This window comes from Dendrobates tinctorius, unplaced genomic scaffold (assembly GCF_039654945.1).
Source record: "Dendrobates tinctorius isolate UK_male_01 unplaced genomic scaffold, ASM3965494v1 ptg000084l, whole genome shotgun sequence".
Lineage (NCBI taxonomy): Eukaryota > Metazoa > Chordata > Amphibia > Anura > Dendrobatidae > Dendrobates > Dendrobates tinctorius.
This window is the reverse complement of record NW_027361752.1, coordinates 48,115,001-48,129,953: the sequence shown is the minus strand read 5'-3', so window position 1 is coordinate 48,129,953 and position 14,953 is coordinate 48,115,001. Positions and strand designations below refer to the sequence as shown.

Sequence of the window (14,953 nt, the reverse complement as noted above, 5' to 3'; positions counted from 1 at the left end):
CTGCACCAGCAGAATAGTGAGTGCAGCTCTGGAGTATAATACAGGATGTAACTCAGGATCAGTAATGTAGTGTATGTACACAGTGACTGCACCAGCAGAATAGTGAGTGCAGCTCTGGGGTATAATACAGGATGTAACTCAGGATCAGTAATGTATGTACACAGTGACTGCACCAGCAGAATAGTGAGTGCAGCTCTGGAGTATAATACAGGATGTAACTCAGGATCAGTAATGTAATGTATGTACACAGTGACTGCACCAGCAGAATAGTGACTGCAGCTCTGGGGTATATTGGAAGATGTAACTCAGGATCAGTATTGTAATGTATGTACACAGTGACTGCACCACCAGAACAGTGAGTGCAGGATCAGTAATGTAATGTATGTACACAGTGACTGCACCAGCAGAATAGTGAGTGCAGCTCTGGGGTATAATACAGGATGTAACTCAGGATCAGTAATGTAATGTATGTACACAGTGACTGCACCAGCAGAATAGTCAGTGCATCTCTGGAGTATAATACAGGATGTAACTCAGAATCAGTAATGTATGTACACAGTAACTGTACCCGCAGAATAGTGAGTGCAGCTCTGGAGTATATTACAGGATGTAACTCAGGATCAGTAATGTATGTACACAGTGACTGCACCAGCAGAATAGTGAGTGCAGCTCCGGAGTATAATACAGGATGTAACTCAGAATCAGTAATGTAATGTATGTACACAGTGACTGCACCAGCAGAATAGTGAGTGCAGTTCTGGAGTATAATACAGGATGTAACTCAGGATCAGTAATGTAATGTATGTACACAGTGACTGCACCAGCAGAATAGTGAGTGCAGCTCTGGAGTATATTACAGGATGTAACTCAGGATCAGTAATGTAATGTATGTACACAGTAACTGTACCCGCATAATAGTGAGTGCAGCTCTGGAGTATATTACGGGATGTAACTCAGGATCAGTAATGTATTTACACAGTGACTGCACCAGCAGAATAGTGAGTGCAGTTCTGGAGTATAATACAGAATGTAACTCAGGATCAGTAATGTAATGTATGTACACAGTGACAGCACCAGCAGAATAGTGAGTGCAGCTCTGGAGTGTATTACAGGATGTAACTCACGATCAGTAATGTAATGTATGTACACTAGTGTAATGACAAAAAATTTTTTTTATGAAACCATGTGCAATGGAGGAACTTTTATGGGTTATTTAAGAATAAGTATTGCTTTTTTTTGTTTTTTTAAAAAAAGTTCCCCCTTTCATTCAAATGAAATAAGGCAAAAATTGTTTTTTCCCCCCCAAAAAAGGACATGCAATTTTGCATTATTGAAACGATAATAGTAATAACTAAGCAACTTTTATTATTCGTTTTTTAACAAATACGGTATAAAACAGTTAATTATAAGTACAATATGTACAAAAGAAGTGTGCAAAAATTATTTTTTCCTATGAATTTTAGATTCAAAAATTCAATTTTTTTCGATTTCGCATGTAGTTCCTCCATCATTTTTACAGCACGTTCAGCATTTTGGTTAGATCTGGGAATGTCAATTAATGACTCCTCGACCAACCAGTGCGCCTTCAAACACTTAATTGCCTTCTTCTTCTGCCTTCGCCGTTTCTCTCTGTTGAACAGAAAACCGAAGTTTCCAAGAATTTGGCAGTTCATTGGCATCCGCGTGAGATTGGAGAGCTTTTCAACATATGGAATACTTGGATCCCTTTTATGTTGAGAATAGGAGGGAAGATTCCTCGTCTAGATAGACCTGTTTGCCTTTACACTGTTGCTGGAATTTCTAGAAGACATTTTCTGAATGACCTGTCCTGCACTTCTTGATCTTAAAACTTGAAGCTTTGCACTGAAAATGAAAAGATAATACTAAATTACAAAATATTTTAAAATATTCCAGAATGTTCTAGATGTGAATAAAATACCACTTTTCGTTACAACTTAGAAAGATATTTTCTTTATAGATTTAAATTAAAACATGAAAAATCTTTTTTTTGAAAATTTTGAAATGAAAAAGAGGGGGAACTTTTTTGAATATTTTACAAATTTGATGATACTAATGTCATTTGTATGGAATTGTTCCTCCAATGTAAGGGGTTTCATTTTCGTTTTGCAAAATTTTTAAAATAGTCATCACCCTAATGTACACAGTGACTGCACCAGCAGAATAGTGAGCGCAGCTCTGGAGTATAATACAGGAGGTAACTCAGGATCAGTAATGTAATGTATGTACACAGTGACTGCACCAGCAGAATAGTGAGTGCAGCTCTGGGGTATAATACAGGATGTAACTCAGGATCAGTAATGTATGTACACAGTGACTGCACCAGCAGAATAGTGAGTGCAGCTCTGGGGTATAATACAGGCTGTAACTCAGGATCAGTATTGTAATGTATGTACACAGTGACTGCACCAGCAGAATAGTGAGTGCAGCTCTGGGGTATAATACAGGATGTAACTCAGGATCAGTAATGTTATGTATGTACACAGTAACTGCACCAGCAGAATAGTGAGTGCAGCACTGGAGTATAATACAGGATGTAACTCAGGATCAGTAATGTTATGTATGTACACAGTAACTGCACCAGCAGAATAGTGACTGCAGCTCTGGGGTATATTGGAGGCTGTAACTCAGGATCAGTATTGTAATGTATATACACAGTGACTACACCAGCAGAATAGTGAGTGCAGCTCTGGAGTATAATACAGGATGTAACTCAGGATCAGTAATGTATGTACACAGTGACTGCACCAGCAGAATAGTGAGCGCAGCTCTGGAGTATAGTACAGGATGTAACTCAGGATCAGTAATGTAAAGTATGTATACAGTGACTGCACCAGCTGAATAGTGAGTGCAGCTCTGGAGTATAATACAGGATCTAACTCAGGATCAGTAATGTATGTACACAGTGACTGCACCAGCAGAATAGCGAGTGCTGCTCTGGAGTATAATACAGGATGTAACTCAGGATCAGTAATGTAATGTATGTACACAGTGACTGCACCAGCAGAATAGTGAGTGCAGCTCTGGAGTATAATACAGGATCTAACTCAGGATCAGTAATGTATGTACACAGTGACTGCACCAGCAGAATAGTGAGTGCAGCTCTGGAGTATAATACAGGATGTAACTCAGGATCAGTAATGTATTGTATGTACACAGTGACTGCACCAGCAGAATAGTGAGTGCAGCTCTGGAGTATAATACAGGAGGTAACTCAGGATCAGTAATGTAATGTATGTACACAGTGACTGCACCAGCAGAATAGTGAGTGCAGCTCTGGAGTATAATACAGGAGGTAACTCAGGATCAGTAATGTAATGTATGTACACAGTGACTGCACCAGCAGAATAGTGAGTGCAGCTCTGGAATATAATACAGGATGTAACTCAGGATCAGTAATGTATGTACACAGTGACTGCACCAGCAGAATAGTGAGTGAAGCTCTGGAGTATAATACAGGAGGTAACTCAGGATCAGTAATGTAATGTATGAACACAGTGACTGCACCAGCAGAATAGTGAGTGCAGCTCTGGGGTATAATACAGGATGTAACTCAGGATCAGTAATGTAATGTATATTCACAGTGACTGCACCAGCAGAATAGTGAGTGCAGCTCTGGAGTATAATACAGGATGTAACTCAGGATCAGTAATGTAATGTATGTACACAGTGACTGCACCAGCAGAATAGTGAGTGCAGCTCTGGAGTATAATACAGGATGTAACTCAGCATCAGTAATGTATGTACACAGTGACTGTACCAGCAGAATAGAGACTGCAGCTCTGGGGTATAATACAGGTTGTAACTCGGGATCAGAATGTAATGTATGTACACAGTAACTGCACCAGCAGAATAGTGAGTGCAGCTCTGGAGTATAATACAGGCTGTAACTCAGGATCAGTATTGTAATGTATGTACACAGTGACTGCACCAGCAGAATAGTGAGTGCAGCTCTGGAGTATAATACAGGATGTAACTCAGGATCAGTAATGTAATGTATGTACACAGTAACTGCACCAGCAGAATAGTGAGTGCAGCACTGGAGTATAATACAGGATGTAACTCAGGATCAGTAATGTTATGTATGTACACAGTGACTGCACCAGCAGAATAGTGACTGCAGCTCTGGGGTATATTGGAGGCTGTAACTCAGGATCAGTATTGTAATGTATATACACAGCGACTACACCAGCAGAATAGTGAGTGCAGCTCTGGAGTATAATACAGGATGTAACTCAGGATCAGTAATGTATGTACACAGTGACTGCACCAGCAGAATAGTGAGCGCAGCTCTGGAGTATAATACAGGATGTAACTCAGGATCAGTAATGTAATGTATGTACACAGTGACTGCACCAGCAGAATAGTGAGTGCAGCTCTGGAGTATAATACAGGATGTAACTCAGGATCAGTAATGTAATGTATATTCACAGTGACTGCACCAGCAGAATAGTGAGTGCAGCTCTGGAGTATAATACAGGATGTAACTCAGGATCAGTAATGTAATGTATGTACACAGTGACTGCACCAGCAGAATAGTGAGTGCAGCTCTGGGGTATAATACAGGATGTAACTCAGGATCAGTAATGTAATGTATGTACACAGTGACTGCACCAGCAGAATAGTGAGTGCAGCTCTGGGGTATAATACAGGATGTAACTCAGGATCAGTAATGTAATGTATGTACACAGTGACTGCACCAGCAGAATAGTGAGTGCAGCTCTGGGGTATAATACAGGATGTAACTCAGGATCAGTAATGTAATGTATGTACACAGTGACTGCACCAGCAGAATAGTGAGTGCAGCTCTGGGGTATAATACAGGATGTAACTCAGGATCAGTAATGTAATGTATGTACACAGTGACTGCACCAGCAGAATAGTGAGTGCAGCTCTGGGGTATAATACAGGGTGTAACTCAGGATCAGTAATGTAATGTATGTACACAGTGACTGCACCAGCAGTCCTCCTTTTCTTTTGCCAATACAGGATACATTCAAAAGAGTGTAGCGTGCATGTGTATGGGGGTCAGGAGTGATAGGTGTCTAAAGTGGGTGGCCAGCTGCAGAGGGAAATGATAAAATCCTGGCTTCTTTGCAGCATATTTCCTTTGATGTCGTTTGTGGTCAAAAATCAGCTGAGTGTAGATCAGAAAAAAACAATTGAGAGTTAAATCTCTCCAATAGGACAGAAAAAAAAAAAAAAAGAGAAAGGTCAAACTCTCCATGACATGTAGCAAGCTTTCTGATGGTTTCTCAGTTAACTCATTCTGCAGCCATCACGCAGACTTTGCCAACTCAGGTACTATAGGAAGGCAAACAGTGTAACATTTTATAATGAAGCCCAATTGCAAAACTGAAAAGTGGACAACCCCTTTAAGCTCCCCCCTAGTGGTGACTACGAGAAGGGGTATATAACATTTCAATAATAATTGGCAAAAATCTTATTAAAAAAAAACAATAAATTAACAAATAATAAAAAGTGAACATTCACTTTAAGGACGACTCGGTGGTCTAATATTTAGTAAGAATATTGGTGCCAAGGTCTAGTACAGCTCAGACAGATTTTGACTTAATGGAGTATTCCCGTCTTCAAAATCCTATCCCAATATGTAGTACGTGTAATAATAATAATAGCAAATACATGTAATTAGAAATTTAGTATAGTGTTTCTGATTAGCTATGTCTCTTTCCTCATGTGCAGGCATTGCAGGACCTTAGGTATCCATAGTTATGACCACTGATATAGTCACAGCTAGTTGCTACTGGTTGTAACCATGGATACCTAAAGTCCTGCACATGAGGAAAGAGACATAGCTAATCAGAAGAACTATACTAAATTTCTAATCGGACGTATTTGTTAATATTATTATACCTACTACCTATTGGGATAGGGTGTTGGGGAGATGGACATATCCCTTTAATCACTTTTTCATTAATCATTGTCTTATTTTTATTTATTTTTTTTATACAGCAGAAATTTCATTCTGGACATAAAGGGGGAATAATCTTCACTCCCCCCCGACATATCAGACGCATGTGGGATCTCTGAGTTTAGGGCTGTGCCCCCCCACCCTCCATCCACCAAGTCACGGACCGTCATGCTCATAACCCTCTGCTACGTGTACTTGTGGCTGCGTTTCCGCTCCTGCTACGCCGTACTGATCCGGAGCTGCGTCAGCCAGTTCCATAGGACCAGCACCTTCACTTTTTGCACCCAAAATCAGGAACAGGGAAAGACGCTCCATAGCGGACGCCAGGGGACTGGGGAGGAAAAGCTGTGCCTGACGGTGGGCAGCAAAGCCTTCTTCATTGACCATTCCCAGGTACCCCGCCGTTAATATTTGGCTGTCTAGTTTTCATGGAGACCTTGTATGATGCAATTTACTCTCATCGCAGGCGCCAGCTGTGTTGTACAGCCGTCGCCAAAGGCTATCTGCTGGGATTGGAGCAAACGGATGTCCAAGTGATCATATCTCGGCATAAAAGTTTCTTTTCACTTTTTAGTTAGCCCTGGAGTCATCTTTTGATGATTTCACACTTTTGGGAAGTTTTTTTTTTCTTACATAAATGCATGTATTTTGGGCTAAAAATCACTTTTGCAATTCTGTTTTATTAAAAATGTTGCACCGTTTGCCCTCTGTAGCTTTTGTGTTTCGCTGTCTAATGCTGACTGCAGAGTGAGTTAACTGAGAATCTGTCAGCGAGCTTATTCTGCCAGGAATTTGTTACTCTCTGTTTTTTGTATTTTTCTGAGCTCTTCTCAGCTGGTTTATGACCACAAATCACACCAAAGTCTAATCTGCCGGAAAAAAAAGAGCCTGTAAAAGCAAAACGGTGCAAAATTTTTAAAGAAACCCAATTGTAAAAATAATTTCTATCCCCGAAATACATAGATTTAGGTTAAAATAATAATACTTTGTTCCCTAGGTGGACAAGCCCTTTAAAAATGTGTCATTAGATTATCGCCGTCTATTAAAATTGCAGCATTTTAATTGCCTGACGGCCTCCAATCACTGCGACGTGTTACACGGGCTCCAAATGCCTGAGTATAAATATGGGAAATTCCGAAATTGCTTTTAAAAGAGAATCCTCGCAACCCCTGTATATTAATATATTGCAATATAGTCAGATGTGTTTCTACCTGGAAACCATCAGCAAGCATGCGCATTGCTGACAAATCTCATCTTATTTGCTGCTGGACGCCAGTATACTATTATTAATATTCTATAGCACCATTGGTTCCATGGTGCTGTACATGAGAAGGGGTTACATACAAATTACAGATATGACAGTAAACAAACTAACAATGACAGACTGATACAGAGGGGAGAGAGGACCCTGCCCTTTCGGGCTTACATGCTACAGGATGGTGGGGAAGGAGACAGTAGGTTGGGGGGTTACAGCAGTTCCAGTGATGGTGAGGCGGTAGCTCCAGTAGTGGTGAGGAGGCAGCGGGGATCATTGCAGGCTGTAAGCTTTCCTGAAGGGTTTTCAGGTTCCGTCTGAAGGATCCGAGTGTGGTTGATAGCCGGACGTGTTGGGGCAAAGAATTCCAGAGGATATGGGATATTCGGGAGAAGTCTTGGAGGCCGTTGGGTGAGGAGCGAATAAGTGTGGAGGAGAGAAGGAGGTCTTGGGAGGACCGGAGATTCCTTGAGGGAAGGTATCTGGAGATTAGTTCAGAGATGTATGGGGGAGACAGGTTGTAGATGACCTTGTAGGTCAGTATTAGTAATTTGAACTGGATACGCTGAGGGAGTGGGAGGAGGTGAAGAGATTTGCAGAGGGGAGAAGTGGAGGAGTAGCGAGGAGAGAGATAAATTAGTCAGGCAGCAGAGTTAAGGATGGACTGGAGAGGTGCGAGGGTGTTAGCAGGGAGGCCACAGAAAAGTATGTTGCAGTAGTCGAGACGGGAGATGATGAGGGCATGCACAAGCATTTTAGTAGAGTGAGGGTTGAGGAAATGACGGATTCTGGAAATTTTTTTGAGCTGGAGGCGGCAGGAGGTGGAGAGAGCTTTGATGTGTGGTTTGAAGGACAGGGCAGAGTCAAGGGTTACTCCGAGGCAGCGGACCTCCGGTACGGGGGAAAGCGTGATGTTGTCAATTGTTATAGATAGGTCAGGTAAGGAGGATCTGTGAAATGGGGGGAAAGATGATCAGTTCAGATTTGTGTAACAGTATACAGTTATTATAGTAAGCACAAGCACATACAGCAGTAATGTGGAATCCATCAATGGCAACTTGCTGACGGTTTCCAGTTACCAGAATGAAAGAAATAAGCAAAATGGCATCATCACAGAAGTTATAGCATAATCCTTGTCCACGTCAACATTACAGGCTCCACTTCCGAGGCCGCGGCCACATGTAGCCCTGCTTTCCCCCTGATTGCATGTATTGCGCATGATGTCTGTTTAGCAGCGCATGTGACGTCTCTTGAAGTATTAAGCTGGGGCTATACGGCGACGGGGGCCGGTGACCCAAGAGCGATCTGTACCGCTTCTTCATACAGCATAGGGCAAGAGAGAGGGGTACCGCAGCAAGCCAGTTACAGAAAATCCAATTGGTTCCGACTTTTTGTAACGTTTTGCTGTACCGTGCAGGTCCCGTGCATTCCCCCCCCCCCCCCACGGCCTGACTGTCGCGCATCCCCCCCCCCCACGGCCTGACTGTCGCGCATCCCCCCCCCCACGGCCTGACTGTCGCGCATCCCCCCCCCACGGCCTGACTGTCGCGCATCCCCCCCCCACGGCCTGACTGTCGCGCATCCCCCCCCCACGGCCTGACTGTCGCGCATCCCCCCCCCCACGGCCTGACTGTCGCGCATCCCCCCCCCCACGGCCTGACTGTCGCGCATCCCCCCCCCCACGGCCTGACTGTCGCGCATCCCCCCCCCCACGGCCTGACTGTCGCGCATCCCCCCCCCCACGGCCTGACTGTCGCGCATCCCCCCCCCCACGGCCTGACTGTCGCGCATCCCCCCCCCCACGGCCTGACTGTCGCGCATCCCCCCCCCACGGCCTGACTGTCGCGCATCCCCCCCCCACGGCCTGACTGTCGCGCATCCCCCCCCCACGGCCTGACTGTTGCGCATCCCCCCCCCACGGCCTGACTGTTGCGCATCCCCCCCCCACGGCCTGACTGTTGCGCATCCCCCCCCCACGGCCTGACTGTCGCGCATCCCCCCCCCACGGCCTGACTGTTGCGCATCCCCCCCCCCACGGCCTGACTGTCGCGCATCCCCCCCCCACGGCCTGACTGTCGCGCATCCCCCCCCCACGGCCTGACTGTCGCGCATCCCCCCCCCACGGCCTGACTGTCGCGCATCCCCCCCCCACGGCCTGACTGTCGCGCATCCCCCCCCCACGGCCTGACTGTCGCGCATCCCCCCCCCACGGCCTGACTGTCGCGCATCCCCCCCCCCACGGCCTGACTGTCGCGCATCCCCCCCCCCACGGCCTGACTGTCGCGCATCCCCCCCCCCACGGCCTGACTGTCGCGCATCCCCCCCCCACGGCCTGACTGTCGCGCATCCCCCCCCACGGCTTGACTGTCGCGCATCCCCCCCCCCCGGCTTGACTGTCGCGCATCCCCCCCCCTACGGCCTGACTGTCGCGCATCCCCCCCCCCTACGGCCTGACTGTCGCGCATCCCCCCCCCCTACGGCCTGACTGTCGCGCATCCCCCCCCCCACGGCCTGACTGTCGCGCATCCCCCCCCCCCCCCCCACGGCCTGACTGTCGCGCATCCCCCCCCCCCCCCACGGCCTGACTGTCGCGCATCCCCCCGGCCTAACTTTGCCGACCTGACTGCCGTGCCCCTTTCCCCGGCCCTGTAGCTTTGCCCTCACCCAGTGTGTGTTATAGCTGTCTCGTTCTCTTTCTGGTGTGGTCTTTGGCTCCAGTTAATGTCTTTTTCTTTTTGTAGTTCTTCGAGGATTTGAGCAGGTGGAGCGTGCGGCTGGGAGCCCGCGGTGGTTGTGATCTCGGAGTCCGGAGCATCGCTTTTATTACCGAGAGCGCTTCTTTACCTGGTGACAAGTTATCAGCTGCTTCACACCGTCCCAAAAAGGTGACACCCCCTCCCATCCGACACTCAGATCCTTTGTCTTCCTATCCGTTGCATTGGTAAACCCCGGACGCACAGACAGGGATCTGAAATTGTTAATGGACCCTAATGTGAACTTTCATCCCTGATGGGGAACCTTTTTCCCCAATACTAAGTGGCGCGGCAGGTTGGACTCCCGAGCGCCGCTCCGTTCTTTCTCTATGGGGCTGCTGGATATGGCTGAGTGCAGCCGTGGAGTAGTGGTGCCGATTGGTGCAGGTCCCAGCAGTCCGCCCTTCCCCACTTTAATGAGATCACCTTTTAACTTTTCGTTATACTACTAACAGAGGATCTTTTTTTTTTACTTAGAGAAAAAAATATTTTCCTCGTTAATATGGGAATGTCCTCTCTTTCGGATGCTCGGCTCACGCTGCGGTGGTCTTGCACTGTTCTGCATTATACACGTAGCTCATTGAAGTTAAAGGACATTGTGTAATGCTTCATTCCACCTGTGGTGGCGCAGCAGAAAAAAAATTAACACTTACTGCCAGTTTTCCCTACTGTTTAGAGCTGGAGGTGATAACAGGAGGACATTTCAGGGGTGGTCAACTTTATGAAATGGGTGACATTGCACAAAGCTTGTAAAAATGAGCATCTTTTTTTAAAATGTAAAGAACAGCAGGGATTTTTAATGCCCTAGGTTACTGCCCCTGGCCTAGGTTACTGGCCACCTCTGCAGTCTTGTCAGAGGATATTGCTCTGATGCTGGACCAGTCTCCGGATCCGGCAAAGCTTCAGTGCCTCTGTGCTTCTCCGATGCTGTAGCAAAGCTGGCTCAGCAGCTTGGGAGAGCGCAGATTTCGCACCTGCCTTCGGTCTAAACTGTCAGACAATGGAGCACGCAGGGGAGCGGCGCTCTGCTGGAAACTGTAGATTGGGTTTTCTCCAATCTACCCGAAGATTTCATCCATTATAAGTTTATGCTTAGAACATACAACACTGCCCTTCACCTCTCCAAACAAACCTATTTCAACACCCTCATCACCTCACTGTCCAATAACCCTAAACGTCTCTTTGACACTTTTCATTCTCTACTCAACCCAAGAGTACAGGCCCCAACCACAGAGCTCCGAGCTGACGATCTGGCCAATTACTTCAAAGAAAAATATTGACCAGATCCGACAGGAAATTATCTCCCAATCACCTCATACCATGCACTGTCCTCCCTCCCCCACTGCATCTAGCGCTCTCTCTGATTTTGAACCAGTCACAGAAGAAGAAGTAAGCAGGCTCCTTGCATCTTCTCGCCCAACCACTTGCACCAGTGACCCCATTCCATCACATCTCCTCCAGTCCCTTTCCCCTGCTGTCACCACTCACCTAACTAAAATGTTTAACCTCTCTCTCTCTTCTGGTATCTTTCCCTCCTCCATGCCATCATACAGTGGGGCAAAAAAGTATTTAGTCAGTCAGCAATAGTGCAAGTTCCACCACTTAAAAAGATGAGAGGCGTCTGTAATTTACATCATAGGTAGACCTCAACTATGGGAGACAAACTGAGAAAAAAAAATCCAGAAAATCACATTGTCTGTTTTTTTTTCATTTTGTTTGCATATTATGGTGCAAAATAAGTATTTGGTCAGAAACAAAATTTCATCTCAATACTTTGTGATATATCCTTTGTTGGCAATGACAGAGGTCAAACGTTTTCTGTAAGTCTTCACAAGGTTGCCACACACTGTTGTTGGTATGTTGGCCCATTCCTCCATGCAGATCTCCTCTAGAGCAGTGATGTTTTTGGCTTTTCGCTTGGCAACACGGACTTTCAACTCCCTCCAAAGGTTTTCTATAGGGTTGAGATCTGGAGACTGGCTAGGCCACTCCAGGACCTTGAAATGCTTCTTACGAAGCCACTCCTTCGTTGCCCTGGCGGTGTGCTTTGGATCATTGTCATGTTGAAAGACCCAGCCACGTTTCATCTTCAATGCCCTTGCTGATGGAAGGAGGTTTGCACTCAAAATCTCACGATACATGGCCCCATTCATTCTTTCATGTACCCGGATCAGTCGTCCTGGCCCCTTTGCAGAGAAACAGCCCCAAAGCATGATGTTTCCACCACCATGCTTTACAGTAGGTATGGTGTTTGATGGATGCAACTCAGTATTCTTTTTCCTCCAAACACGACAAGTTGTGTTTCTACCAAACAGTTCCAGTTTGGTTTCATCAGACCATAGGACATTCTCCCAAAACTCCTCTGGATCATCCAAATGCTCTCTAGCAAACTTCAGACGGGCCCGGACATGTACAGGCTTAAGCAGTGGGACACGTCTGGCACTGCAGGATCTGAGTCCATGGTGGCGTAGTGTGTTACTTATGGTAGGCCTTGTTACATTGGTCCCAGCTCTCTGCAGTTCATTCACTGGGTCCCCCCGCGTGGTTCTGGGATTTTTGCTCACCGTTCTTGTGATCATTCTGACCCCACGGGGTGGGATTTTGCGTGGAGCACCAGATCGAGGGAGATTATCAGTGGTCTTGTATGTCTTCCATTTTCTAATTATTGCTCCCACAGTTGATTTCTTCACTCCAAGCTGGTTGGCTATTGCAGATTCAGTCTTCCCAGCCTGGTGCAGGGCTACAATTTTGTTTCTGGTGTCCTTTGACAGCTCTTTGGTCTTCACCATAGTGGAGTTTGGAGTCAGACTGTTTGAGGGTGTGCACAGGTGTCTTTTTATACTGATAACAAGTTTAAACAGGTGCCATTACTACAGGTAATGAGTGGAGGACAGAGGAGACTCTTAAAGAAGAAGTTACAGGTCTGTGAGAGCCAGAAATCTTGATTGCTTGTTTCTGACCAAATACTTATTTTCCACCATAATATGCAAATAAAATGAAACAAAAACAGACAATGTGATTTTCTGGATTTTTTTTCTCAGTTTGTCTCCCATAGTTGAGGTATACCTATGATGTAAATTACAGACGCCTCTCATCTTTTTAAGTGGTGGAACTTGCACTATTGCTGACTGACTAAATACTTTTTTGCCCCACTGTACATCCACTACTTTAAAAACCATCCCTCGACCAAAACTGTGCCGCTAACTACAGACCTGTCTCCGGACACTATGGTCTGCGAGTGGAGCTCGTTGTGTGTTGCCGGGCTGCTTTCCTCCGCTTTGATCCTGGAGATGGCTGCTCTTGGCACAGGAAGGTCCCTGTTTACTCTTCAGCCTGGGAGCGTCTCTTGTACCGGGGCTTCCATGCGACACGACGGGGCTTTGATCAGGTTACCTGGGTTGTGTTTTTGGTTGTCCTACATCTCATGTCCTGATGTTACTGGTTATGGAGGATGCAATCGGCTGCGGAGAGGGAACGTGATCCTGGAGAATGTGACTTTCAATGGAATAGGCGGATATCTGAGATGTCTTGTGACGCTCTCACGTTACCTTCTGCACACAATGCCGGACGGGCGATACATGATACTGCCCAAAGACGGAACCTTCTTCACTTTGGGGGATTTTATTTTCATGGTGTTTTTTTAGGCGCCCAATACTTGGTGGAATTGCCCTCCGAGCATCATCCCTCATACATGTGATGCTTTATTATATTTGATCAAAAGTTATCAGTAAAATCAGCACTGTGGATCTATTTTTTTTAAAGGCGTTGTCCAATTTGTGGACGACGCCTTTATGAAAACAAATCTATAGATCACAACTGATCGTTGCGAACCAGATTCGGTTACAAGTTTTAGTTTTGTTTTTTTGAGGGGCCTCCTAAAGCTGCAGCTGGTCACAGGTTGATCCGCAATGATCCGTTGTAATCCAGTAGGCGTTAAATTTTCCTGCAGCGCCATCACAGGCGAAGAAAGGCATTACATGGGACTACAGGCGACTTTTCAGTGGTGTGATGCTCTCTATGACCGTTTTCGAAATTCCCCCAAAAAATAATAAAAAGTCCAATATATTTTTCTTGTAATGGATCCAGTAAAACAGACGCCGCATGGAGATTATCTGAATTATTTTTTTTTCTGGCTGAGTCCTTCCCAAAGAATGGAAGAGAGATGAGTGTTTTCATAGTTTTCAGACCGGTCCATGAAGTGTGAAAAGCTGACTCACGGATGCAAAATCAATCCTTTTTTTTCAGACTGGGACAGAAAAAAAAAAGTGACTGTCTAGTCCTACTCCAGTATGGCTTAGATAAAGCAGAAGCTGTAGGCCGGGCGGGGAGTGCCACATGTCTGGTGTCGGTCATCACTACTACTCTACCTGCCTTCGCCTTTAGGCCATGTGCACACGATGCAGATTTCCAGCGGATCCGCAGCGGATTTTACCGCACAGAAGCGCTGCAGATCCGCATTGTGATGTACAGTAGCATGTTAATCAATAGAAAAAAAAAACCCGCTGTGCAGACGCTGCAGATTTTTCCGCACGGTTTTCTTGTGGTTCAAAATATGCAGCATGTCACTTCTTTTGTGTGGGTTTTCCACCTGCTCCATTCTCCAAATCCGCAGGGGGAAATCCGCAGGGGGAAAACCACACGAAAACCGAAAAAAACCAGGAAGAAATCCACAGGAAAAATGTAGGTCATTTGACCTGCAGATTTCATCAATTCTGCGCGGAAGAATCCGCAGGGCAAAAAAGTACATGTGCACTTAGCCTTAGGGTATGTTCACACGTTGTGGATTTTGATGCGTTTCCACAGCGTTTTTGGATGCGCGGAATTGGCTCAAATCCGCAGTGCAGAGTGCATGTTAATGAATGGGAAATCCAAAAACGCTGTGCACATGCTGCGGAAAATTCAGCGCGAAATTGCAGCGTTTTATTTTCCACAGCATGTCATTTCTTTTTGCGGATCTGCAGCTGCAGTTTCCATTCTGGCACATAAAAATATTCA

General features: G+C 45.8%; 1 protein-coding gene across 6 annotated transcripts in view; it reads left to right on the top strand.

The window, feature by feature from the left end:
- The window catches only part of HLCS (holocarboxylase synthetase), a 166,917-nt gene that overhangs the window by 1,174 nt on the left and 150,790 nt on the right, over nucleotides 1–14,953 (top strand). For 3 of the 6 annotated variants that reach the window (XM_073584656.1, XM_073584660.1, XM_073584657.1), the window contains exons 2-3: nucleotides 5,992–6,343; nucleotides 9,947–10,090. The exons of 1 other annotated variant lie outside the window; for it this stretch is intronic. In XM_073584656.1, coding sequence (XP_073440757.1) covers nucleotides 6,119–6,343; nucleotides 9,947–10,090 — 369 coding nt within the window. In that variant the 5' untranslated portion in view covers nucleotides 5,992–6,118. The remainder of the gene's footprint in view (nucleotides 1–5,991; nucleotides 6,344–9,946; nucleotides 10,091–14,953) is intronic. 2 more of the 6 variants (XM_073584658.1, XM_073584661.1) reach the window with 2 other exon arrangements.